Source organism: Aspergillus aculeatinus (assembly GCF_003184765.1).
Source record: "Aspergillus aculeatinus CBS 121060 unplaced genomic scaffold BO66scaffold_27, whole genome shotgun sequence".
Taxonomy (NCBI): Eukaryota; Fungi; Ascomycota; class Eurotiomycetes; order Eurotiales; family Aspergillaceae; genus Aspergillus; species Aspergillus aculeatinus.
The window spans coordinates 200,384-222,517 of NW_020291496.1; the positions used below are offsets into that span (position 1 = coordinate 200,384).

General features: G+C 52.4%; 6 protein-coding genes across 6 annotated transcripts; 4 read left to right on the forward strand and 2 right to left on the reverse strand.

Moving 5' to 3' along the window:
• Positions 1-176: 176 nt before the first annotated feature.
• BO66DRAFT_411889 (FolC protein) lies at positions 177-1,877 on the forward strand (the record flags this gene model as incomplete). The annotated part of the gene is made up of 5 exons (XM_025649317.1): positions 177-203; positions 258-389; positions 451-1,334; positions 1,389-1,546; positions 1,633-1,877. The coding sequence occupies 5 exons, from the start codon at positions 177-179 to the stop codon at positions 1,875-1,877; spliced, it is 1,446 nt and encodes a 481-aa protein (XP_025503434.1).
• A 1,104-nt stretch (positions 1,878-2,981) lies between these two features.
• On the forward strand, positions 2,982-4,568 carry BO66DRAFT_350759 (uncharacterized protein). Its single transcript, XM_025644728.1, has 3 exons — positions 2,982-3,219; positions 3,270-3,647; positions 3,736-4,568. The coding sequence occupies exons 1-3, from the start codon at positions 3,129-3,131 to the stop codon at positions 4,467-4,469; spliced, it is 1,203 nt and encodes a 400-aa protein (XP_025503435.1). The 5' UTR covers positions 2,982-3,128; the 3' UTR covers positions 4,470-4,568.
• A 774-nt stretch (positions 4,569-5,342) lies between these two features.
• BO66DRAFT_392289 (uncharacterized protein) lies at positions 5,343-6,030 on the forward strand. Its single transcript, XM_025647464.1, has 3 exons — positions 5,343-5,535; positions 5,619-5,685; positions 5,805-6,030. Exons 1-3 carry the CDS (start codon positions 5,422-5,424, stop codon positions 5,990-5,992), a joined length of 369 nt encoding a protein of 122 aa, XP_025503436.1. The 5' UTR covers positions 5,343-5,421; the 3' UTR covers positions 5,993-6,030.
• Positions 6,031-6,487: 457 nt separating this feature from the next.
• On the reverse strand, positions 6,488-11,880 carry BO66DRAFT_375240 (Sec7 domain-containing protein). Its single transcript, XM_025645639.1, has 5 exons — positions 8,632-11,880; positions 8,239-8,584; positions 7,694-8,189; positions 7,262-7,644; positions 6,488-7,211 (listed from the first exon to the last, which is right to left on the reverse strand). Exons 1-5 carry the CDS (start codon positions 11,808-11,810, stop codon positions 6,840-6,842), a joined length of 4,776 nt encoding a protein of 1,591 aa, XP_025503437.1. The 5' UTR covers positions 11,811-11,880; the 3' UTR covers positions 6,488-6,839.
• Positions 11,881-13,857: 1,977 nt separating this feature from the next.
• Positions 13,858-18,834, forward strand: BO66DRAFT_99071 (putative Rho guanyl nucleotide exchange factor). Its single transcript, XM_025653759.1, has 3 exons — positions 13,858-16,226; positions 16,277-18,138; positions 18,186-18,834. The coding sequence occupies exons 1-3, from the start codon at positions 14,006-14,008 to the stop codon at positions 18,741-18,743; spliced, it is 4,641 nt and encodes a 1,546-aa protein (XP_025503438.1). The 5' UTR covers positions 13,858-14,005; the 3' UTR covers positions 18,744-18,834.
• A 427-nt stretch (positions 18,835-19,261) lies between these two features.
• On the reverse strand, positions 19,262-21,852 carry BO66DRAFT_471847 (tRNA lysidine(34) synthetase; the record flags this gene model as incomplete). Its single annotated transcript, XM_025652906.1, has 3 exons — positions 19,262-19,639; positions 19,714-21,650; positions 21,708-21,852. 3 exons carry the CDS (start codon positions 21,850-21,852, stop codon positions 19,334-19,336), a joined length of 2,388 nt encoding a protein of 795 aa, XP_025503439.1. The 3' UTR covers positions 19,262-19,333.
• Positions 21,853-22,134: the final 282 nt, after the last annotated feature.

Genomic DNA, 22,134 nt, shown 5'->3' on the forward strand with positions numbered 1-22,134 from the left:
GGCAGATGAGGGGTAACTTTGTGTACCTTGGTCATATCGGTTTAGTATAATTTATCTTACTCCATGGTGAAGCGAGAATCCAGCTATTGGCTATAAAGGCAAGCTACCTCCCACGCAAAGTTAGTGGTTTTTGACCGTTCCCAGTTACAAAATCATCTGCTACTAAATTCACAAAGATGATTAAGTCTACACCGAATTACATTGTACTACATTGCATTCCAATCTCCGGTGATACCAACTGATATAGAATTGATTAGGAAGCTATACGGAAATTAAATACCACGCAAACTGGTTTTAAAATATTACGAGATCGGATTCAGTCAAAAAAACTCCTCAATGAATCGGCTTTGATTCAAATGCGAAATTGGGTTCAACGTCTAGGCTACTCGGTAAGCATACCTACTCACTGCTCACCGAGCATGTCTGATATAGTAGACACAACCTAAATAGATTAGTGATCTTGACAGACTCAATGTAGTCCATGTTGCTGGTACTAAAGGAAAAGGCACTACTTGCGCTTACACAAACTCTATCCTTCAACAACATCGCCTTTCACTTGGGACTCCTCAAAAGATTGGGCTTTATACTTCACCCCATTTAACAACTGTGCGCGAGAGAATTCAGATCAACTCAGAGCCATTATCGGAGGAGAAATTCGCCAAGTACTTCTTTGAAGTCTGGGATGCTCTTGAACTTGAAGATCTCAACTCGGCTATCAGACCATCTTACTTTCGATTCCTGACTCTTATGTCATTTCATGTCTTCATGCAAGAGGATGTTACCACGGCCATTTACGAGGTCGGCGTTGGAGGCGAACTAGATTCAACTAATATTATTGCCAGCCCTGCTGTTACTGGTATTACTACACTCGGTATCGATCACGTTACTATGCTTGGTGATACAATTGACAAGATAGCATGGCACAAAGCAGGGATCTTCAAGAAAGGATGTCCTGCGTTCACTGTACCTCAGGTATCTGATGCGATGGAGGTCTTAAAGGAACGTGCAGCTGAAAAAGGAGCTTGTCTGAGTATAGTTGAGGAATATCAGGCGGTCTATGAGATTGACATTAAACCAGCAGAACCTTTCCAACGGACGAATGTTTTTCTAGCTATCAAATTGGCAGAAACCGTTCTGAAAAAGCTTGGAGTTGTCACAAGTTTCAGGGGTAGTGAACTGTCTACCCTATTTATCCAAGGGCTTGAAGATACTTTATGCCGAGGGAGATGCCAAGAACTAGTCATGGGTCATGAACATTGGTATCTTGATGGTGCGCACACTCAAGAAAGTCTCGAAGCAGCCTGCTCTTGGTTTGGAAGAATATCGGGTATCAGGTTGGTTTCTCTCCAATTCACTGTTAGACTGGAATGCTCACTGAAATTCGGCAGTCTTCCGCGCGTTCTTATATTTAATCAACAATCTTCGAGAGACGCCATTTCGCTTCTCAAAACCGTCTATAATACTCTAGACAGAAGTTTCGGTCTCAAATTCACATGCGCCATCTTCTGCACAAATAGCATGAATAGACTGAAGCCGAGTAATATCGGTGCGTATCATCATCTAGCACCTACAATTTATGCAATGAAGTAACCGAAAAAAAAATATACTGGGACTAACCTGTGTGAACTCAAGAATTTATGAATCAAAACGTCGACCCAGATGCGGTCCAGAATTTATCTTTGCAAAGAGAATTAGCGCAAACCTGGAAAGAGCTGAACCCCGGAGATGAAGTGATCTGCTTGCCCTCGATAGAAGCCGCTGTTGACCATGCGAGAGCGATTGCCAGAGAAAACCGCGAATTGAAAGAGACCGAGATATTTGTCACAGGAAGTTTCCATCTTGTCGGCGGTGTGCTGTCTATATTGCAAGAAGGCTAAGAGATTTAGGAGCGTGCACGGTGCGAGAGATTGGATTCTTTCGGAATTTTTTCCAAGGCATAATGAAGCAGACTTGCTTGGTTTGACTTGGCTAGGCTGGTCTTCATTTTACAGTTCTGAGCAAATAGTTCCCTCCTCTCTACCCGACCCCGGCACCTTCACCTTCTAGTTCAAGCTGTTACTCGTCCATTTTCCTTTTTGGCTTCACTAGGCAAGAGTCTTGCCCGAAATATCCGCAAAAGCTAGAATGGCAGCTACATGCTATTATCCCGACCCTCAGACATCTAAAATATAGCCACAGGGCTTAGTTGCAATCAATTCGTTCCTACGATCACGTTTACCTCAACTGTCTTGATTGGTGAATTGATCAGGCTTACGAGTTGACAAGGTTCTTATTGACATGGCTAGTCGTCATTATCGTTTAAATTAGGCCATTTGGATGCCAATGGCCGATTCACTTGGCCGCTAGCTGATTAATTGTGAGCGAAATTAATAATGTGCGGCTCAAGTCTTCAAATTCTTCTTCCTATAACGAGGCATTCTACACGGTTTTGCATTAATGAAATACAATCAATTTGTCTACTTGTGCTTGGCTTACGAATATGTATGGATAAGCAATCAGTAAGGCGGTCTTCGGATGTAGCACAAGACAATATGGCGCATCTGGTTTTGCCGCGTGGGGTCTCCTTAGCTGCCCCTCACAATCCCCGCTTTGCGCATCCGTGTTTCTTGAATAGATCATGTGACTTACGGGGACAAGGGCAGGCACCGCCGATTGAATTTCACCGCCGCGAGCTTCAACACAAATCGTCTCTACGCGAATGACTTTACCCTAAATATCTTGAAAATTGGATCTTGCTTCAGCTTTGTGCAAGTCTGCTTGCAGTCAGCCTCGTGGTCTATCTATTATTCGTGCCAGCATCAATGCTGAGGCACATTCAGCCGCCCTGCTCATTCCGTCTTAAGCCACGTTTCCCAACCTCGAATTTTTGCGGACGCGCGACCCTTCTAGCGCCGTTGAAGGCGCCCAAATTATCATTTACTACAATGTCCTCAAAAAGATTGACAAAGAGGAGTTCTGATCACGATGAATCGATTTACCCCTCAGAGGCACAGCAATCTGCACAGCGCAGACTGGAACTCGATCTTCATAAATTACGTTGCCTAGCCTCATCTCTTCTCGACGGCAATCCCATTTGCGTACACGTGGATAAGCTAAACAGTGAATTTAGTAGAGGCTTTCTGCTTACTATGGATAATGGGTGTAAACTCATTGCAAAAATACCACGCACACACACAGAACAAGCCTTCCTCGCGACTGAGGTAGCGACTCTCAAATACCGTATGCTTCATATCATGTTAGACAAACTCTTTGAAGCTGAAATCTTCTAGTGCGCCAATATACATCCCTTCCAGTTCCAACTGTCCTCGCCTGGAACCCAGATAAGACAAATGAGATTGGTTCGGAATATTTGATCATAGAGAAGACTCCTGGTGTTGCTCTAAAAGACTTGTGGGGAAATCTAAGTACCCTGGATCGCTACAGCATAATTGAGAAGATTGTCGCTATGGAGACTGAGCTTGCAAATCTGGATTTTCCAGCCTTCGGTGCTCTCTACTTGCGGGGTTCGGCATCTGCTCAACCGAAGTATTATCCGTTGGCGTCTGAACGCGACTGTGGTGAATCTTTCTGCGTTGGACCAATATATAAGTTGGCAGAAGCAGATGACAACACGGAATCGTCTGGAGATTTAAAGTCTTTCGGGCCTTGTCAGTCTATTTCTCGCATCCACGTTATTCCTTTATATTTGTTATTGGCCATCAACATTGTTCTAACCATCCTTTCAACCTACTGTAGGGTTATCTTTTGAAGATTTCGCCTCGTGCTTCGGTCAACAACAGGCGATTACCCAAACAATTCGCCAGAGTGTCGAAAATAAGTTCCAAGCTATGACTCAAGTTCATTTCGACCCTATCGATGAAAATAGAGCCCTGCTAGAAAAGGCCTCGACTTTGACGCCTATTTTGACCTCGGACAATCGAGTCCAGCGAGTCTCGAAACCAACTTTATGGCATAGTGGTTTACCTCTTGACGACATCCTGGTTTCTGCGGCACAACCTACAAATATTCTTGAAATTATCGGTTGGCAGTCAGCTAAAATACTTCCTTTATTTCTACAAGCACAGTTCCCCAAATTTCTTGGAACTTCCAGATCTCATAAACTTGGCGATTCTATGCCTAGCCTCTCTGGTTTTGCTGGACTTAGTCCCGAACAGAAGCAAAGCGTACTTCAGAACCAAGACACAGCCGCCCGTACCAGATATTACGAAATGTGCATATTTGACTACAATAACCCAGTTTATGAGGCATTGAATCTTGACCCAAAACTGACTGAACTGTATCGATACCACGATTTATCCACAGAGGGTGATATACTAGGCCTTTACAGCTACCTGATCTCTGTCTCGGCAGAATGGGATAGTTTGGGATTATCTGGCGATTGCCCATTTCAATTCACCCCGGAGGAGTTAGTGCAGTTCCAGAAGCAGCATGCTCAATTTCGCGATGCTTTGAACACAAGGAGCTCATGAACTATGACCGTTTATTGGTGGTGATGCGAGTCAAAAAGTGGCGGACAAAGATGCCAGGGATTTCTGGAAAGAGTTTGTTTGTTAGGTATAATACTTTACCAGTATGCTATTTGTTATTTAATAATGATAGAAGTATGAATTCAGTAAATATTGGGTACTTAGAGAAGTATATTTCTTAGTCTGGTATTAGATATAAGTATTCTAATTCTTTTTATACTATGATATAGTATTTCTTAATAATAATAAATAACAAGCCAGTAAGCCGAGTATTATTACCAACTTCTGTAGGACTATGAGGAATGATCAGAGAAAATAAGTAAAAGAATAACTAAAAATATTTACCGGCGACGATCTAGTGGCCTGGGGGAGTTGAGGAAATATTAGTAATTAATTAGATTTGGGCACAGTTGAGAGAAAGCGTGTCTAGGATAAATTAAGTAGAGATTAAAGTATAATATAGTTGTCGGGGAAGTAAGTTGATTGCAAGGTGTTTTATAGAGATGGAGCAGTGACTTTAATTTATATTTATAATCTTCGTTCTTTTTTTAAAAAGAGATATAATCAAGCTTAGTGTTATTTTGTGTATGCGGGATATTGAAAGGACTTAAAAGTCGAAAATTATCTTAAAGTAGTTGATCGAGTGAGGAGTATGGTAAAGTAAGTAGATAATTTCGGCCCACGGTATACCGATCTTGTAGAAAGATAACGCAGTTGATACGGCAGGCATAGCAAGCACTCCACAGACGTAAGTATAGTGGATGGTGAGAAAGGGCTGTGGAGATAAGGTCTGTAAAATAGTTATAAATAGTCATAGACATTTCTAGATAGATATCAATATCTGAGAACCATGTTTTTCTTTTCCCCCATATGGCAAAGAAGCAGCTTGAACCACCTGAGAGACTAGCCCTCCACGAAAGAGGACCACGCCGTGGCGAACGGATGCTTTATTATGATGCGCTCGCTGGGGGTGTTCGTGGCTGTCGCTGCGGGGACGACGACCTTGCAGAATGTTTTTGAGGGGGCGGTGGCAACAGCACAGCAGACGATCGAGGGGTCATCTCAAGAGGTGTGTACGCGATGCTCTAGCTTATTCTTCGGGTCTACACCCAAACGTGACATTGGCCTATTAACGCCCACGTTTCGGTCCAGATGATCGATTCGGCCCGCCACACGATCGAGATGATACCTACGCTGCCGGAGCCGGAGCGCTCAATTGGTATGTGTTGAGTTACTTACAAGCTACCTTGTCTACCTATCTACCGATCGACCGATCGACCGATCGACCGATCTACCAACGTGTTGGGATCCACGGCATACGCTAATTCTCACTGGTAGTGGTCGATGCCTACGCCGCAGCCTTCGCAGCCCTATTCGGTATCTGCGTGATCTCGGCCGGCTTAATCGTGCTCAGCCTGAAAGGGGTCCGTGTGCAGGTACTTGGATTCGGAGAGTATGGCAAGCAAGCTGGGTCTGAGACCGCTGAAGAAGAGGGGAGCTTTGAGATGGAGAGAGCCAGGCCATAGAGTGGGAGTTTCAAGTTGTTTCCTTGCTTGGAGGTGGGTTGTCTCGTGCTGGGTACAGTTAGTACGGTACACACTATCTACCTATCTACCTATCTGTCTATCTGTCTATATATCCATCCATCCATTGGCGTTTGATGAATCTCATGCACCAACTATAAGCCCGGTCTTCCGCGCCGTGCCAAACGAAAAAGGTGGGAGGGGAAGGGGGTCTTGCTTGGATAGATAGGCCTTGCAGTGAGAATCCACAAGTAGAATAAGTAAGTATGTATGTAAATTGTACAGTTCCATTGCGGTGTGTGTCTCGGGCAAGGCAGAGCAGAGCAGACGCTCAGCCGAGGGTGACACGCCAGCTTTCTTCTTCTTAGCATCATATCATATCGATGAGCCCCGGCAATCAAACCCCTACAGCCGCTGGGAGGTGAGGTACTGTACATGTATGCATGCATCCATTACACATAGCTTCAACAGGATTAGATCTATTAGCGCGGGGTGGGGGACGAAGATCGAGTATATTTACAAGAGTATGCACACATAGATAAAAACCTCAACCACTACCCATACCGGACACACATCGCGTCGCGTCGCGTCGCGTCGCGTCCCCGAACGGCCAGGATGAGAAATCCACCAACCACAGAAAATCATACACCGACGCTTATGGAAAGGCCCGAAGCTATATACTTATACATAACCCCAAGCTGGGCTGCAGTGGAAATGTGTCAAATCAACTCAAGTGCCGGTCTGGATTAGTTTGTTCCCCTCAAGATGGAAAGAAAGAGGTCTAGGTCTACAGCACGTCTGCATGCTCTCTAGAGGCATGATGGACTGGATGGTGCTTGGCGTTGCCGGTCTAATCGGCCTTCTTGCCCTTGTCGACGGGCAAGGGAGCCTCGCTGGGCGCTTCGGGTTCGTGTTCTTCAGCGCCGGTTGCAACATCAGCAGCTGCTGGCTCGTCGTTGGCGACGGCAACTTCCGCCTCGGGCTCGACGTTCGTCTCTGGTGCGGGCGACGGCACCGCCGAGGCAGGCGCCGACGCGGCGGCCTTCGTTTCATCCAGCGGAGGGAAGATCTCCTGGAACAGGTCCGGCAGGAACCGGTCGAGGCGCTTCTTGGTCTCGGTCCAGATCTTTTCTCGGGTTGCGTCCTGGGACGGCGGCACGAGGTATCCGCCGTCGGCCATGACCAGTAGAATGTTCTTGAGACTCTCGGGGATGGCTTCTTGCTGTGGGATTGTTAGTCTTGCTTCTGTGACTCCCAAAGGAAAGAACCTACCAAACTGTCGCCCTGGCCGCTGTTCATCATCCGATCCAGAATGTCTAAGATCCGCAGCCAGAGGTCGAGCATCCCGTCCCAGTTGGGAAGCTGGTCCAGATACCGCAGGAAGATCTTGCACACCAGCGTGGCCACCTGCACGCGCGTCTCGCCCATCCCCACGGGGTCCGAGTGGTAGATTTCGGGTTTCAGGAGGCGGAGGATCAGAGGGAAGAGCACCTGGTCGAAGATCGCGGTCCATTCCTTCTCGTCGGTGGCGCTGATCTGGAGAGAAAGGAGCGTTCGTTGCAATGTCGAAACGGCGTGGTGACGGATGTCTCGGCAGGGGTTGATGCATTGGGCCGTTAAAGACTGGAAAATCGGAGACCAGTAGGCTGACCAGGCTGTTTTTGTGTCAATCGGTGTTTTCGACTGGCTGAGCTGGCTACATACCTTCGTTCTCTTCGAGGTGCGATTGCTTGATCAGCGCTGGGATGCGGTTTGTCAAATGGAAGACAAATTTGATGGCCTTGACTCCCCTCGCAACCACCTCGTTCTCGGGACTAGATCTCGGATGCTTGACAGCCTTGCGTCGGCCGTGTGCATCCCTCTGTCGCTCTTCAATGTAGCCCACACTGCCAGCGCTGATGAAGTCGTTCGCCAGGCCAACAGCAGACTCGTAGTTATCAGCCGTGACAATTGGTGGGTTCGATTCCACAATGGTCTGCAGCAGGCTGAACACCAGCGGAGCCGCTTCCTGGTGCTGGTGCAGCCTCTGCAAAATGGACCAGAAGTCCGGCGAGGCGGAGACCTCATTCCGCAGAGCCTCCGCATCAGACATGCATCGTGAAAGACTCTTGACTACAGGAATGGCAATGCTTTCAAGAATGTCCTGGTCAAAGCCAGAAATCCCATGGAGAATCACCGGCACACGCATATAAGGCTGGTCCTATCGTCCGTCAGACTTGTATGATGAATGTTAGCAAAGGGGGCCATACATAGCTCAAGCGCAGCAAGTTCATGAGGTAGTAAATGATCCGTGACAGCGCCAAAGAGTGGATGTTCCGGGCATCTCGGACAAAAGCTTGCAGAGAGGTCAAAAGTCTTTCGCCAAGGGTTTCCAATGTCTCGGAATCCCGGAGAGTAAGGACAGTGGCCAATTCCAAGAGGTAGAGCATGCCCGGATCGTACTTCGGCTTACTGGCATTGACTCTGCCGTTAGCCGCCCTGGGTCCAGCTGCCGGACGCTCCGACTTAACAACAATAACGGCCGGGGCGCTTTCTTCAGGGAGTTGGTCCAAAAGGGCTTCCACCAGTATCGTCACCGTCTCCAAGGGAAGGGTCCTGAAACGTTAGTACACAACAACCACAAACGGATGCATTTGACTCACTTGATGTTGGCCAGAATTTCATCGATGGAACAAGCTGAGATGCAGTCAACCGTACATAATGTGTTATCCAGCTCCTCATCCGACGGCTCGGGAGGCTCATCCGCTGCGTAGCTGGATAGATATGAGGTGAATGCAGACAGCAGACCCGTCTCAGCGCCTCGTCCGTCGCGCTCCACGACTTGCGAGGGGTTCTGCAGCGGAATCGGAGACAGCTCGAGCTCCGCGTTGAGACTAGAACTGAAGGGGGAAATAAGAGCGTTGATGAAAAGATTGTTGAGAATGCGGATTACATGGGTCCAGCCCTCTTGAACCGTAGCCTCATTGCCCGCGAGAACTCGGAAGAGGACCACCGCGGCCAACTGAGCTCGGAAGTCGCGTCCAAATTTGACGGCCAATTCGCTGACCATCACACTCTTCTCTCCAGCCTGCACCTCTGTGTTGAGGGCGGTGCTGGGAGGATTCTCCGTGGCTAGAGTGCTGATCGAAGCCAAACAGAAGACAATGCGGTCGAAGGCAGCCGTCAGACCATAGCGGGCAGCGATCTGCGCACACTGGTCGAAGCCCGTCACCACGCGAGAATAGACGGCATCGTCCGAGGCGGACATGAAGACATACGACAGCGTCGCAATCACGGGCCTCCAGGTAGCTTCGAACATCTCCGCATCATAGATGTTCGTCTCGCCCACCACAAGCTCGCCTGCCGAAGAAGACTTCAGCAGTAGCTCCCGCCATGCATAATCGAATGCATGCTGGTTATCATGCTCCTCAGGCAGGATAATCTCATTCTGCTTAATAGAGTCATAGACGCCTTGCAGGAACTCTGGCGCAAAGTCCTGGCCTGCGTTGACACCCCGCAGGTTTCGAGAGAAATCCGTACAGGACATGCGATTCTGCGATCTGATATTCGAATTGTATAGATCGGTGTTCAGCATAATGATACCATAAGTCAGCACGAAGAGGGCATCCTTGTCCGCAATCTCGGTAGGCTTAGCCTTTTGCATGTACTTGTCTGTAAAGGTGGTAACGATACGCTCGATCAGCGGCGATTCACCGGGCAGGCGGAACGCACCCAGGAGATCGCGAAGGGCGTCGACCACACTCTGGCCGGAGAAATCGAAGAGATCGACGAAGGCATCGAGCAGCTTTTCGTTCGAACGTTTGGAGATGAATTCGCCCAGAACCTTCTTTGACAATCGAGTGGTCCCTTTCAAGAAACGAGCGATGAGGACCGGATCGTCGGGATTTTCGACAATCCCCTGAGAGGCTAGGTAGGCGATTCCCGCCTTGGGGTCCTCGTTGAATTTCTGAGCTCCTTTGATAATAATCTTCTTAGTCCGACGCTGGTGATGAAGTTCATCCTTGGATGGAAAGCCCTCTGTCGGAAAATCCTCGTCTAAGCGATCGTAGATAAATTGAACATAGCCCAGGAGAGCATCCAAGCACAGAGGTGGCACATTGGTCGTGCTCCAGGTGGCTGAATCGGGAAAAGCACTCCGCGAAAGCAACCCAATCATGTCCTCGCAGAGATCCGCGCGGTCGATATCGCAGTCGTAGTTGATAAACAACTCCACCATGAAACTTGGGATCCGTGCCAGCACGCCGATACTCTCCACCATCGCCTCCCGAGTTTCTGGCTTCCGAGAGCCTCCTTCGAGACCAAGCTTCTGGCGGTCTTTCACAGGGACCGGGGTCGAGCGGCCACTGTTCGACTGCGAAGGAGAGGGCTTCACCAACTTGGGCCTTTGGGGTACCCCATCGTACAGAGCCGGGTTGATTCCTGGCTCCTTGGGTATTTCTACCTTGGGATGGAGACAGGCGACCAGGTACGACAGATAAAGCTCCTGCTGAAGCTTCAGCACCGAGCGACAAGTCAGTAGCAAAGTGCCTGCCACCCTGAGCGATCCCGTCAGAATGGCAATGTTCTCGGACCGGACCAGCTGGAAGAGATAGCGACACAAATCATCTTGTGCCAAGTTGGCTAGACTCGGATGCTTCGCGATGGAGGGACCAGCAACCTCCAGGGCCACGTCAATGATTCGGAGGGCCATCACCTTCATTGGCTCGGTATGCTGGCGGTTGTGCGGGTCCAACAGATCGATCAAAACTCGGAACAATTCGCGGATGGAGGGCAGTGAATATGGTTTGATATCTTCGCCATCATCATCTTGAGGACTGGGAGGGGCGGTCACGGCGGCTCCGCTCAGCGACTGATCGGGAGTACTGTCTCGACTGCTGCGTTCCCGCTCGGCAACGGCCGTGTCCGAACCTATGGCGGACGGGTGCTGAGAAGTCACTGTGTCTCCATCGACGGAAGGATCCATTTTGAGATTCACCTGCTCCGGGTCTTTGGGTACCCGGGTCTCCAAGTCTGTTTCCAGGGTTTGCGAGACGTCCAGGTGTGTCAACCGGGAGAAGATGACCTGGCACATGTTGACCATTGCCATTTCAGCCGATCTCCGCAGGACCTCCGATAGACGGACCTGACAGCACATACTTAGGCCGGTCTCCATCATCTCACAGACACTCTCATCTCCCAGCAAGTCCCCTTCCGGTCGCGACAGCATGCCTTCCATCAATTTGAGGATGCGCAGCAAGACAATCTCATCGGCGGCGGAGTCGCTGGCCTCGAAGCGGCAGTGGGTAATGGCGGCGGAGAGGAGTTGCATGGCCATGGGCAGCCTGGGTGAAACGCGACTGATGATCTCGTAGGCGAAGAATTTGGTGAGGGCCACCAGGGCCAGGGAGGTGATTGCGGCCGAGGTGGACGAGGAACGGACGACCTGGAGGAACGGATGCAGCAAGGCGGGGGCATCGAAGGTTCGGATATCTTTGCAGCCCTTGAGATCGCTCCGTAATCTGGCGAAGGCGGAGATTAGAGGGTTATCTTGCATGCTCTTGCCTTTCTTCCCTCTCAGGCCCCATCGGTTGGCTAAGGCATGATCATCGTCGGCGGAGGATAGGCGGGAGGATGGACGAGTGGGCGTATTGCCATTCCGCGGGCTCGGAGGGGTCGAGGTATCACGGTCGTAGACTCGTGAGACAGCGCCCCCTCCCAGAATGGCCGAAACGGAAGAATGAGCCCAGCGGGTGTGCTTCCGCATGGCGGAGGTAACGGTGATACATTCTGTGATCACCAGCGCGACCGGGTCGACCGCGATGGGAAGGGTTGAGGACGACATAACGAGTGGGGGGAGTAGGGGGGAGAAGGGGGAGAGGATGTCGAGGTCGAATGAAAGAGAGCGGAAGGAGATTGCTCAGCGAAGGAGCAATGTCAAACCATGGCCCTACTAGAGGGGAAGAAGTTCAGCAAGAAGAGAGCAACCAAGAGCAAGAGAGAGAGAGAAAGAGAGAGAGAGAGAGAGAGAGAGAGAGAGAGAGAGAGAGAGAGAGAGAGATGGAGATAGAGAGCAAGGGCATGTATGCGGGCGGGAACTCAACAGCTGGTCAGTATTCTGCTGCTCCGAGGCGGAGAGATCGCGGCAGTCCCAATTGGGATTAGCGCCATGGGCTACCCCGGGGAAGACATCGGAGGTACTGCACCGTACAAATTTACATCGAGAGTGACTTACTCAGTGACTTATCAGATTGTGCATTGAAGTTCAATTATCGCAACTGACTACTAGATATCCTACTGACACGCAGTACAGACCACTTATCACTGAACTCATTACCCCCTGTCATATATCCACCTCACCAAGTCCTGTCATCATCATCCTCCTCCTCCCCCACCATGCAGGCATCACTGGAGTAACGTACTAACCCCGAAGAAATAAGCAAGGATGGCAGCTTGTGTCTCGAAATAGTTCCATATTTTCCTTACATGGGGGCCGAAACGCGTGTTGCAGGCGAAAGCCGATGACGGAACGGATTGAATCAAGTCAGAACTCAGCTCGGGATGACGAAGTTATTCCCAGCCTCCCAGCCTCCTCAAAAATCGGGTGGAAATAAGATTGTCTGGACGCCAAGGGCGCATCCATGGTTGAAGGAAGAAGCAACCAGGCTGAAGGCGGTCGGCCGCTTTTTTTCTTTTTTTTTTTTCTTTCTTTTTTTTTTGCGGCTCCACCATCGATTACCCTTTCTAACGTCGACTCCGTCTCTTCACAAGCTCACCAGTCACTATCCCGTTACTGTCAGAAACCCGTCGGGCAAAGCTGCCATTTCAGCCCGGCGTAGGGCAGTCAGGGCAGTCAGGGCAGTCAGGGCAGTCAGGGCAGTCACCAGTTGAGTTGAACCAGTTGAACCAGTTGAACCCCTGCAGTCGGAAAATGATGTCAAGCCCGTCACTTATCCACTTCTTCTAGACCGTTGTGTGTTGACACTTTTGTTGGTTCTACACGTGTCGCGTCCGTGTCCATGGATACACTTCTGTCAGGGACACTGCAACAAGCAGTAGTTAGTCAATAACTGTTCAATCTGTTTACTATGACAAGTGACTATTTCGAGTACAATCAGCGCTCGACAATCTACACTAAATTTAATACAATAATCTCCATACTATCTATCTGCCGCTTGTAATCCGACCCAATCAGCACTAGTCCATCGGCCAGATCCATGCGGAGCTGAGCTGAAGGCCAGCCACTCGGCCTTGTTAGAGACACTCAAGACACTCCAGACACTCACTCACTCAATCACATCCATCCATCCATCAATCATCAATCATCAATCAATCAGTTCGGGTCTGGCCTTGTCTTGCCCCTCTTCTTCTTCTTCCTCCTCCTCCTCCTCCTCCTCCTCTCCACTAGTTATCACTCGTACTGCCACTTCCTTTCACACTGCCCACTTCTCCGGCTTCTTGCTTTGCGCCCGCCGAGAAACGCGTCCCCCTCTCCACCTCCACCTCGAACTGCTGGCTGCAGTTCAGGTTGTCACCCAACCTTCCCGGCTTCGTCCTGCGTCCTGCGTCCTGCATTCTCCTCTTCTCCGATTACTTTCGCACTCTCTTCCCTTCCTCTTCCTCTTCCTCTTCCTCTTCCTCTTCTTCTCTTTCTCTCACCCTACCTTGTTCCTTCTCTTCATCTCTTCTTCTTATCTCCTGCCCATGGAGGGGTGTCCTTCTCTCGTCCTTCGCATTGTATAACGCCTGTCCTTCGTTTCTTTTCCTTTGCGCCACACCCAATAGTATTATGTCTTTGGTCAATCTTTCGCTTGTCATCGACCCTCTTTAATTGTTCCCCTCTCCGACTACCCTGGACTTGTCGTCCAGCACCAACTGCCGTGACTAACCGTCTCAACATTTTCTCTTGTCCTCATCATCTATAATCATTTGCAGACTTATACTTTTTGTGTCTAATCTAATTTTGTCGTGCTTGTGTGATTTCGCTCCTTCCTCCGCCCGCGGTTGTATGCGATTTCAGCTCCTGCCATCTCCGCCAACATGGCGACTGTCACCAACGCCCCCGCGGACCTGCCGCTCGAGCAGTTGTCGCTCTACCACGCCTCCGACCCCTACATTGCCTCCGTCTTCGTCTTTTACGGCCCCGTCGCGACCGCAAATGCCACCGTCAGCAGCTCGCGCATCCAGGCGCATATCGTGACCCCCGCCGGCTTCCAGAGCTATCCCCGCATCACCATCTCTCCCGCCGCCCCGCTGTACGCCGCCGTCAACCACCTGCCCCGCGAGAAGCAAGGTGACGAGGTCAGTCGCGGCCTGGCCGTCAGCATGCTGAAGTACTTCGCAGAGCTGTCCGATCCAGCCAAAGAATGCCTACAGGCCATGGCTCGCGCGGGGAAACCAGGTGTCAAGGTTCCCAAACTCTTCGACGAGATGCATGCGGCCGATTTGGCGAATCGAATGACAAAAGTTGAACATGCCTCCGAGTTGGTGCGCGACATCCGAGGCGCCTTTCAGGAGCGCAAGGTGCCCTGGGTCGATATCGATGTTGTTTTGCCCGCCGGGACGATCAAAGCTCCCGAGCCCGATACTGATGATAATGTTTATGATGGTAATGCAGACTTCTATGACGGCCCCGACCTCCGATACGGCCCATATACCGCCCTTATTCAGACCCTGGGCGCCCCCATGTTCCTTCCCACCTCCCGACTCAAGCGCGCACCTTCCCAGCCAACCAACGTGAGCAGATCGAAGATATTCTCCGCCAGTCAAAAACAGGCTCTGCGATTGACCATGTGCGAGCTGGTGGATACGGAGGAGCGCTACGTCAACAAGCTTTACACCCTCGTCTGCCAGGTGGCGGAGGAATACCGAATGAAAGCCCAATTGCGCCTGTCATCGAGTACGAGTCCGGACGAGGCTGATCTAGCGACTCTGTTCCCCCCGTGCTTGAATGAAATCCTTCAGGTGAACATGGGTTTTTTGAGTGTGATTCGTCAAGTCTTGGAAGAGACAGAGAAGGACGCCATTGCAGATATGACTGAAGATACGGAGCTTTCATCGTCCATGTCGCAGCGGACATCGTCCAAGGAGGACAAAGACACTATCGGTGCTGTGGCATTTGCGGACGCACTCCTGGACTGGTTCCCACAATTCTCCGAGCCATATGCGGACTACATGCGGGCCCATACCGGCTTCACTCAGACGTTGAACTCGTTCATGAAAGATAAGAATTCCAGTTTCTCCAAGCGCGTATATGAGACCGGGGAACAGAAACTCCGCTCACTCCTCATGGAGCCTGTCCAGCGTCTACCCCGTTATAGTCTCCTCATCGACACCATGACCAGTAGTCTGCCGTTGGTACACCCGGCCGTGCGCCCACTGCTGAAGGCGCGTGATGTCATCAAAGACATCTGCTCCCTCGACGATGCCTCGACCGCCAACCATGATCAGAGTTTCCGGCGGCTGAAGGAGCTGGTCGACGGCTGGCCATCCACCATACTGCCAGCCGGCCGTCTCATCACAGCGGTGGATTTCAACGAGCTGTCGCCTCCGTACCATCTCGATCTTGCAGAGGAGCCCAGCCCCGGGATCATGCTGATTTATAAGAACTGCCTGGTGTTGTTGTCTAAAGCGATGGGAGGTCGAACAACCGCGCGTGGTCTCCTGGCGGACCTGGACAACGCCGCATCAGCCACTCCGGCAGCCACCAATATTCCATTGGTACCTGAGCTGCGGGTGGTCCAAGTGTATGATCTGCACAATGTTCGATGCATGCAGTCTAACTGTGGACGTATTCTGTTCCTGGCGCCCATGTCGGTGAAGTCGCGACCCAATCAAAACACCACCGTCGACTTGCTTGCGCTGGAGCCCGTGTCCATGTATGAAGGACGCGCCAGTCGCATCATCGAGGAAATTGTGAAGGCCAAGATCGAAGGTCGATTCTCAGAAAGTGAGCGGGAGAATGGAAAGTGGACATTGCGCAGTCCATCCGGGACGGTGGCCAATCTTGGTGTTTTGGCATGTGTGTTCGAGGAGGAAGAGACGGCCGCCAAAAGACCCAGTGCATCGAAAATCCGGATAGTTTTCAATACTCCCCGCGCAGTCTGCAGCCAAACATTATCAAATTCCGATCTCGAGGTTATTGTGTCGGTCTCCGCGTCGAGCGAGGACCAGTTTCGCGTGGACATTGACTCCGTCGTCGGCCATGCATCCTCCGATCTTGTGACCGCGGACAGCTTCGTTGCAGTACTGTCTAAGCGCCGTAAGTATAATCAATACCTGCATGTGAGATTGTTTGCTGACCGCAGTTAGTGTCTAATGTGCTACTCCCGCTGCATGGCCCGCAGAACCGCACGATGACTGAATCGATAGTGCATTCCAACTTCGAAATTCTGCGGTATCTCGCCGGTCATCTCATGGCCAATTTCAAGGTCCCGCGGGGATTCCGACCGCCATCAGCCTCGAAGCTACTGTCGAGTCTGCTGGGAAGCCACCAACCCAAGGAAAACAGCGCGGGCAGCATAAAAATGCCCAGCTCAGCAGCGCTGCTGGGGGAATTCCCTCGCATGCCGCCGCCTCGAGGGAATATTCCGCGTTCCAATACGCTGCCTTCGGCGTTTCCAGGGAAGGAAGAGAGTCCGGTCAAGATTTCGGTGGTTGGCGCGCCGCCTTCGAGGGGCCAGGAAAGCCCGTTCAGCGCCCTGGAGCAGACCTTTGCCGCGTTCGCTCTCGCCCTGCAATCGCGGAGTGGAAACATTGTTGGACGCTCTCTACGAGGCCGAGACAACGTGGACCGCTCGTCCGTCAATGAGCTGTACAATATCCTCCTGGAAGACCCCGGCAAGATCCAAGCTGCGGCCGAGGTGTCGGTCGATACATTGTTCGTGGCTTTTGAGACGTTCATGGCCAATGCATGGCGCGAACACATGGGGCCCGTAATTGATTCTTCTTCATTGAACTCGTTGCAGAGCCAATTTGACAGCATGTTCCCGCGAGATTTCGAGGAGAGCTTCCGCAGATTTCTTGCCGACATGAGCCCCCAAAATCGCCGTGCGCTCGCTTCTATGATTCGGTTGCTTGCAGAGCTTCTTGATGCCTCGGGGAATGACGGCGACCGTGGTGCGTTAACGGCAGCCTTTGCAGAGGTCCTGACGGTCGAAGGAGATCCGATGCAGTACATCTCCCTGTTGGATCGTCTTGTCGATGACTTTGATAATTTGTTTGACGAATATATCCCCGGAGGCGCCGACTTGGAAGGCACGCTCAATTGCGACCAAACCAAATCGGTGTCCCAGACGGCAGGCTCGATGAACTCCAATGCGTCGTCGTTTCGGAAGCGTTTCGGATTCAGCCTGCACCGCGATAACTCCAAGTCGGAAACAGAGAGTAAAGTGTCGTCCATTTTGCGAACGCTGAGCAAAAGTAAAGGATCGGGCGATTCTGAGCCCGGGACGCCGCGCGGGTCACTGCTGCTCCGGTCCAAGTCCATCGATGTCGACACGGGGCTGGTCTCGTTACTGCGGCCAGGCTCCCGCGATCGCCCGGGTGCGTCCACGTCACAGGAGCATCTTCGTCGTCCTGGAAGCTCTCAGGATGAGGCTTCCTCGTTATCCTCAATTCGAGGTATTTCTACTAATGGGGTGGTCAGGATCAGGAGGAGACGGCGGAGTTCTCTGTCCGACATCAGACCAGGCACGGCGTCATCTGATGTGTCGATCTTGTCTACCAGCCAAGGACAGAGACCCATGACTCCGTCATCGTCGCTTCCCACCCAGCCGCGAGCGGAGGCGATGACGCCAGCGGGCCAGACACGGCCGCAAACAAGTCACGGCTCGGGCTCGGTCCGCAGCACGTCCCCTGCAAAGAGTGCCTCGCCCACGCGGCTGGCGTCTCCAACCCGCCGATCCCCGACCCGCCCCGTCACACCCAGTCGCAAGGAGAATATTGACCCCAAATTACCGCAAACCGACCGGGCCCCGAGAAAGAAGGCCGACGCAACGGGCTCTCCTCCCCCGGATATCAAGAGACGATCGCGGGCAACCAGCATCCCTTCCTCTAGAGTGCCTGGCTTGAAGGAGCGACCGATGCAAATCAATGGCTCCGACGCGAGACGCTTACAACCGACCCTAGGCTCACAGAAGACGCCGAAACTACGTCTGCAGAGTCCACAGAAGGTGAGCTTCTTCTTATGTTGTGTGTGGTACTCTTCTAACAGCTGCAGCTCCGGGATCGCCTCAACAGCGAGAAGAAGGCCCAAAATATCGCTTCCTTGGGACTGAAGGATGAGCTCGAGCTTATCGGCGCGGAACTCAATGCATTGAGACTGAACCCGACGCCGTACAAGGGCGATGGCAAGGTCCACTCCCTTGAAGAGCCGTTTGCCCCTTCGACCGCCAACGCCGCGCTGGCCTCCCGGGTCCGTAGCCTCGAGACGAGATTCGAGACGTTCTCGGAGGAGATGAATGGCCGGACTGCCTCGATCGAAAGAGACTTGGAGTCATCGTTGGTGGTGAGTGAGCGACGGGCCAAGAAGCTGGACGAGCTCTACCGGGAGGCCAGCGCCGAGAACGAGGCTCTGTATGATCGGTTCAATACGGAGCTGGAGAAGATCGCCAAAGACATGCGGACGGGGAACGGGGAAGAGTCGCTGAAGTCGCAACTGTCGTCGGCGCTGGAGGAGATTGGCCGCTTGAAGAAGGAGAATTTCCGACTGAAGCGTGAGGTGGGAGGGTTGCGTGCGCAGCAGGCGGCCGTTGCCTTGCTGAAGGCGAGTGAGTAGATATTTTCTGTCTTGTGTCACCATCAGGCCAATCGCCTGATTTTCTTGTTTATCGAACTGGTGCATCGACCTGGGTCTTTCCTTGAACAACTTTTCTTGTGTGCGTCTATGTGTCTATAGGGCATTGTTTTGTTGGATGGGGCATAGCATCCGTGTCTTTGATTTTTTTGAGTCTGGGGGCAATGGCGGGGTTTGATTTTCTGGGGGCCGGGTTCTTGGGGCTTTTCAACCATCGCATGGTCACGGAGTGTATCGCCTTATGGGTGTCGAAATTTCTTGATACTTCTGGTGTGTTAATCAGAATCCAGAGGTCTTTTTTTATGGGGGGTTGTTATTGTAGATGCAGGTTGTTTGCTGCTGGTAGGTTCTGCGATGCGTATCATCAACTGAGCATGATATCTTGATATTCCCGGGACATTTCGTAGAAGTTCCTAAGGTACTATCTTGGATTAAGCAGAGTTTGTAAATGATATACAGAGATTATACAGTGGGTACAGGACAGTAATAGGTGAAGTGAAGTGACTAGGTGAAGCGACTACTCCTCCGATTCCCACCCCATTAATCGAAGCGTCCCCGTCCGATCCACCATCTTATACCGCCATTCCCAGCGTAGGCTCTTCCCCTCCGGCCATTCTTGTTGTTTGGATGCCGGCGAGGAAGGAAGCCACAGATCCAGCGTCGGGAGGGCGAGGGGGATTTCTTCCTCTTCTGCCGCTGGTGGTGGCGGTGGTGGTGTCTGTGTCTTGGCCGTGTTCCACCTCTGTTGCGAGTTGGGAATATGGTTTGGGGATTGGGATGGGGATGGGGATGGTGGGGAAGTTGGATTTGGATGTGAAGTCGGATTTGTGTTTGTTGCGGTAGTCGGAGGTGGAGGTGAGTTTGGGGTTGTGCTTGTGCTTGTATGTGTGTGTGTTGTTGTTGTCGTTGTCGTCGTATCCGAGACCGGGGCCGCGACTGTCGAGATATCTACCTCCTCTTGCCCATCCTCGACAGTGACGGTTTGCTGCTGCTGCTTCTGCTGCTGCTGCTGCTGCTGCTGCCGAACAAGCACCTGCACCAGCACGGGGATAGTGAATCGCGTGCGTCCGGGGCCGACCTGCGCGAGGAGGCGGGTGAGGGCTTTGGGGTCTGCTATTCTTCCCTGCTGGTTTGCGTTTTGTACATCATCGCTATCACCATCGGTGTTAGTATCACTATCTGTTTTCGTTTCCGACTGGGAAAGGGTATGCTCCCCGTCGGTCTTGTTGATGTGCTTGCTGAGATCGTGGTGGTGGGCGGTTTGTGTTGGGATTAACTGGCGGAGGATGTTGAGGTCTGATTTCTGGAGGGGGCGGATGCGGATGTGGATTTTCGGGGGTTCGGGGTTTTGAGAACTGATTCCGGGGTTGGGGTTGGGGTTGGGGTGGGGGATTGATTTTGGTGGTGTGGTGCTGCTGCTGCTGCTGCTGCTGCTGCTGCTGCTGCTGCTGGACCAGCCCACGCGGAACCAGTATCTGTTATCCCAGAGGTGCCATTGCTCTTGCTCCTGCTCCTGCTCCTGCTCCTGCCGTTCAGTAGTGGTGACAGATCCCTCCGTGCAGAGGTGGAAATCCAGAACCGGGAGCCGGTTCTTCATGTACGGTTGGCGGGAGAGGAGCCATGTGTTTTGGATGTTGCCGTTGCTGTTCTTGGGGGCATCAGACCCCTGGGCGTGAGCTGCAGCAGCTCTCAGAAATAAACTCTCCTCGCCCTTCTTCTTCTGGGCCTGGGACAACGACAGGGGCTGGAACAGGACGCCGCCCAGCGTGAACGGCTGCTCCTGGTGCTCCTGCTCCTGCTCCTGCTTGCCCCGAAACACCCTCGCCACAAACGGCTCGAACGCGCGCAGCGGGAAGTGATTATCCGGGAACGGGGAGACGAGCTCCGTGATGCGGCGGAGGGCGAGGGCTTGTATTTGGGTGTGTACACTTCGTTCAACAGCAGCATCACCCTGACCATCACCCTCACCCTCACCAACAGAATCACCACAAGATGCAAGCGAAGGAAACCTAACACCCAGGATCCCCGTCTCCGGCACGAACCCCCCAACCCCACACAACCGCAACAGCCGCTCCGACTCCTCCTCAGCCGTCCTGATAAGTCGACGACTCGCCCCCATCAACCCCAACACGGACCCCTCGCGCAGCGCCCGCGGCAGTTTCTGTTGTGCCAACAGACTCCGTATGGCATTGCGGGGCGTCAGCGTGGGATCGAAATTCGTCGGGTCGGAGACGAACGGGATTCCGTGAGTGGCGCAGGTAGCCAGGAGGTCGGATTTGGGGAAGGCGAGGAGCGGGCGGATGATGGGGAGGGTTCCGGTGGCCATTGGCGCTGTCTGCTGCTGCTGCTGCTGCTGCTGCTGGCCAGAGCCCACCTGGGAATGGGAATGGGAAGGAAAAGGGCCAGGGTATGCGGATGTCAACAACTCCACCCCCCGACTCCCCACCACCCCAAACATCCCATGACACTCGGGGATGCCCGTGCATTCCGGAATCCCGGCGAGCCCGGCGCCGCGCGCGCCCGTGCAGAGCCGCCACAGCGTGGTCTCGACGGCGTCGTCGCGGTGGTGGCCCGTCAGGAGGGCGTCGATGTGCGCGGCGCGGCCGGCGCGGCCCAGGGCTTGGAAGCGGAGGCGGCGGGCGTGGGTCTCGAAGGCGGGCAGGGTCTGCGGACTCGTGGTCAGGCTGGACCAGTCGAGCGGCAGGATGTGCGTGGTGATGTTCATGTCTGCGAGCCAGGAGGCGACGGTGGCGGCCTCGCGCGAGCTCTCCGCGCGCGCGCGGTGGTCCACGATGAAGGCTGTCACGGTCACCTCAGGAGTGGATTTCTCCCATTCGCGGCACAGGTAGGCCAGCGCCATGCTGTCGGCGCCGCCGCTGATGGCCAGGCCTGTACAGTATTTTGTTAGTTCCTCTTTGGCCAAGTGGAGGCTGGGGAGGGACGCACCTAGTCGGGATGGGAAACGGATGTCCCGCGCTCGCTGGCCCCCGCGCGTCCTTGAGTCGTGCCATATTCGCTGGAAGGAGTTCACGAACTGCGAGACGGTTATTGCAGTGGGTTTCTTGTGGTGCAGTAGTTCGGAAATGGCCATGGCTGGCCAAGGGACCAAACACTCAAAATGTTGATGGGGAGGATGACGGAAGAGCGGAAGGGCGAAGTTGATAGTGTATGATTTGATATGATAAGATTGCCGCTCTTGGCATCATTTATCGCTGCATTCTATAGTTAACCTACTATGCAGTGTCACAACTACAAGTTCCGAGTACTGTATGTTTATAATCCAACGCACACAACATCAAAATCAATTCGCTGCGCAGATCGCACAATATCTTGGTATCGCAAATCCACAGGTGTATGTACCGGCCCATCATCA